At 31.0% G+C, this 4,712-nt stretch overlaps 1 protein-coding gene across 1 annotated transcript; it reads left to right on the top strand.

Moving 5' to 3' along the window:
- The first annotated feature begins 767 nt into the window (after window positions 1–767).
- LOC107852269 (nudix hydrolase 2-like) lies at window positions 768–4,425 on the top strand. The gene is made up of 8 exons (XM_016697328.2): window positions 768–986; window positions 1,111–1,176; window positions 1,342–1,479; window positions 2,253–2,330; window positions 2,770–2,820; window positions 3,381–3,415; window positions 3,866–3,974; window positions 4,234–4,425. The coding sequence occupies exons 1-8, from the start codon at window positions 813–815 to the stop codon at window positions 4,423–4,425; spliced, it is 843 nt and encodes a 280-aa protein (XP_016552814.2). The 5' UTR covers window positions 768–812.
- Window positions 4,426–4,712: the final 287 nt, after the last annotated feature.

Genomic DNA, 4,712 nt, shown 5'->3' with positions numbered 1-4,712 from the left:
AACGTGGGACAAATTTTTCTCATCGGACTTGTTGGGTTCCTAATATAGGCTTAATAGATAACCAATTCATTAAACTTTTCATGATATTTCATTTAGATATCATTTTAGATACTTAAATTAAATCACGTTTGAATCAAGCATAAATATCAACCCCTAATAAATTAAGTGTTTCAAATCCAATTAAATACTTTCAATTCAAAGTTAGAAAATAAATGTTTGTTCTCATTGATCATTCATTGATTATATAAATAAGTTAACCACATAAGATGTCATGTTTTTTAGTTATGCGCATTCGCCTCAATAAGCCATAAAATCTCAACTTGGCTTGATGTCTATAATTAAATGAGATGACATATATATTGTATTTGGTTAACTTAACTATCTATAGATGAATGAAAACAGAACAAAAGTTTTTTCAAAATTTGAATAAAAAATGTCTATAAATTGAAATATTTTATTAGGAGTTGATGTATTCAATTGGAACATAACTGAGTTCGGATGTCTAGTGAAATTTTCTAAAAAAAATTAAGGCCCTGTGTATTTTGCCTTTGTGTGGTAATACCATATAGTTGTAAAATAAAAAAGATATAGGACGTACCACATTACATGATCATCACGTAAAACCCAGAAAGACGAAATCAACAAATAAAAGTGGTGGTCTAAATAGCCCACCCACCACGGCACCAGACTAATTACCTATTTAAACTACTTGCTCCCATATTTTGCCATGCATCTCACTTTACATATTCACTACCAAGCTTCTTTAATTTGCCGCATTCTAATAATTAATCTAATTCAAATAGTATCTTTATATGGAGAAAATGTTGATCCAAAATGGTGTTATGAAGATTAATAATAAGATTCATGATCTGCTTGTAGCGATCAATGATGAGCATGGAGGCGTTATTGTACAAGTAGAGGCTCCTATCGAACCCAATGTCTTCCATTACATGCTTAAAAATTCCTTAAGAGAGTGGAAGCTGCGGGTATTAATAATAACTTAATTTGTTGATTAATTTATTGCTTCTGCAGGACTTTCCTCAAAATTATGGTGGGGGAAGATTCTACTAAGGGAATCTAGTACTTAACAATATTATGTTTATTTTGTAGGGAAAGAAGGGTGTGTGGATTAAAATGCCTATTGAATTTGCAAATTTGGTTGAGATTGCAGTTAAGGTATTTTCTTCGGTACATGTACTTAAAAACTTATTTGATGGTGTATGCTTAAGGGGGTTAATGGATCCTCCAAAATAATAAAATAAATTTTTAGAGGATATATTCGACATGAACGACCTTGTTATGAACCAAAATCAGATTCTTAATTAATTAAAATGTCAACAGGAAGGGTTTTGGTACCATCATGCAGAACCTTATTACCTTATGCTTGTGCATTGGATTGCTGATAGTGAGAGTACCATCCCCGCAAATGCCTCACACAAAGTGAGCATTGGTGCTATTGTCTTCAATCACAAAAGAGAGGTATAATTTACAGAGTTGGTGTAAAATATTACTACTCCATCGGTTCTAATTTATTTTCTTTTTAGTTTGTCCTAAAAGGAGTGTTATACTTTACTTAGTTAGAAATAATTTAGCGTTAAACTTTTCATTTTACTCTTGATGATATAATTTAAATATAAATAAATGTATCTATGACTTATTTTAGATCACAAATTTTAAAAGTGATGTCTTTTTTTTAAAACTTCATGTCAAATCAAATAATTTCACATAAATTGAGAAGCAGAGAATTTTTTTTTTTCTAGTAATTGAAGCAGAGAATTAATAATACATGAAACTATCTGTTCTTGATTTGGTATATCATCAATATAATACTCCCGATCAATGAAGTAATTTTCTATATTATCTAATCATTGCTAGGGTTTGGACAATACAATATGTTCTTAAACATATCTTGATATTTATATAAATATAAGAGAGCACTTTTATTGAAGGTAAAATGATTAATGTTCAAGAGTAATTTTTAAACATTAAAAAGTCACATTCATTTTGAAATCTCTCAAGAAAAAAGTGTCATAAAACTGAAACACTAAAGAGTACACGGCGATTGCTCCCTATTTGCAGGCACAGTCAATACGACTATTTACCCCGAGAAGAGTACATTCTAGTTATTAATATTAGTGTGTAGATCATCTTGGACAGCTATGTGCATGGTTGAGCATCTTGATAGTAGCTGCTTATTTAAATTCTAAAATTTGCAAAAAAAAAAAAATAAATAAAAATATTGTTGGTTTCAGTTGCTTGTTGTGCAAGAGAATTGTGGCAGATTAAAGGGAAGTGGCATATGGAAGATACCTACTGGAACAGTTGAGGAGGTATATTTGCTTTCGAATTGAATTAAGGCTGCTAGATAATTTGTAATATATATGAAGTGCGATTTTCTCATTACGGAAGGTGAAATGAGTTTAAAGGCTTCATATATTAAAAGTCTGGGTAGTTTCAGTTTTATGTTAAACGAAAATTTAAATAGACATGTATATTCATGAATTAAGATGGCTATTCACAATAGTGATCAGTTGCTAACTTTATAATTAGGCCGGCCTTCGAAAGAAATTTTGCAGGTATCAAAATTGCTTTATCATATCCTGAAGGGAGTCGTCTGTATTTTCCTAAACAATATATGATCAGTATCTCTTAAGGTGGCTTTGAGGCGTGAAAAAAGGACTTCCTTCTAAGATTATGTTTTTCTAACATAAGCTAAAGTCAGCTCTTAGAACACATCATGTATCTCGAGGCGCTATTCTTGATTTGCAGGGCGAGAGTATATTTGAAGGTGCAATAAGGGAGCTAAAAGAAGAAACTGGAGTAAGTCCGCAACACGTCATATTTAATTCAATGAAAATCCATCCACTGATATATATATACCATTTCTGCTATTAATGTAATCAACAAGTAGTGTCGTCTAGTTTACTTCTTTGATTTGACACACCGTCTTAAACAACAATAAATAGAATGATAATTTTACCATTTCACCCTTGAATAAAATAAATTTAATATTTTAAAAAATGCATTAGAAAGCTGTTATAATTAAAAAAAAAAAAAGGGCAGTCCGGTGCACTAAAGCTACCGCTATGCATGGTGTCTGGGGAAGGGCCCCATCACAACGGCGTATCGTAAGCAGCCTTACCTTGCATTTCTGTCAGAGGCTATTTCCAAGGCTTGAAGCCATGACCTGGAGATCACATGACAACAACTTTACCAGCAACTTTACTATAGTTAATAAGAATAATTTAAAAATTAAGTGATAAATTATCTCATGATTTTGCAAACTACACAAGTAAAAGTGATCATCGAATTTTTGTACAGTGGACGAATGTGGAGTAGTAATTTTTTCCCTAAGATTTAATTCTGTCTTTTTATTGCAGATTGACGCAGAATTTCTGGAAGTGCTTGCATTCAGGTAAGAAACTTGTGCCATAAAATATTTCCGAAAGAAGAAATTAGAGTCGAGGCTAAGACTATAAGATTTAACTTTTCATATTTTTAGTAGAAGTAAAAAATGAATATTATAGAGTCATGATCAAATATTGAAATTTGATTACTAACAATTCAAAAATAATAAGATTCAATTTGTCAAGGTCGACCTTTCCTTTGTGTACACAAAAAGATTTAACTTTTCAGATATTACATCAAATATTTTGGAATCTTATGCTGGTGAAATAAGAGACATTGACAATTCGATCAGTTGGAAGAAGTCAATATTAGAACAATTAATTGGCATTTGAATATGCAGCAAATTGAATAGTGTGTTACAAAGAATTCTTGACATTAATTTCAATCCGCAGAATCATGTGGCGAATGTATTGATTTCTCGAGTCTTGTTAATTATTTTTTCATGGGCTGCATGCAGGCAAATACCCAACTCATTCTTTAACAAGTCAGACTTGTTCTTCCTTTGCATGATGCGCCCTTTATCATTTGACATCCAAAAGCAAGACTTAGAAATTGAGGCAGCCCGGGTATGTACATATGTAACGTACATTTTATGAGTTCAAGTTCTATCATCTACGCATTAAGAATACTTTATATATATATGTATGTACATACATACATACATACATATATATATATATATATATATATATATATATATATATATATGTATGGTAATTGGCAGAGCCCGGTGAAAGAAAAAGTAATTAACCCGCTATCGTTATAATTCACTGATAGTTTTAAAAAACTTTACTACATGTCGTAGCAATTAATTCTTACTTGCAGTGGATGGCATTTGACGAGTATGCGAATCAACCTTTAATTCAGAAAGATGGTCTTTCAAAGTACATTAGAGATTTATGCTTAGCAAAGGCAAAAGGAGATTACCAAGGATTTACTCCAATTCCAATAACATCATCAGTTATTGATGATCATATGAGTTCCCTCTATTTCCTTAAGGATGCTCTGCACCAGTGAAGAATCGGATTAATGTATCATGAAATCTTATTTAATTAGATCTATTCTATTCACGTAATTTTTTTTGAATTATTATTATTATTATTTAATTTTTTGTGGTAATTATTTCTATTGCCTCTACTCCGAAATAAAGTTTATCTAAAAGAATTTCTCCATGTATCTTTTTCTATAGAAAATACAATAAAGAATGTAATTTTTTTTTTTCAATTTGCCTAAGTCATCTTTTAGCTAGAGAGCCTTCATTTGGTGCAAGAGTCTCGCCAACAAAGGCAATTTAATGTTTGTGG

The sequence above is a fragment of the Capsicum annuum genome, chromosome 3 (assembly GCF_002878395.1).
Source record: "Capsicum annuum cultivar UCD-10X-F1 chromosome 3, UCD10Xv1.1, whole genome shotgun sequence".
NCBI lineage: Eukaryota > Viridiplantae > Streptophyta > Magnoliopsida > Solanales > Solanaceae > Capsicum > Capsicum annuum.
Note: the sequence above shows the minus strand (reverse complement) of the source record. Positions and strands in the feature narration are given on the sequence as shown.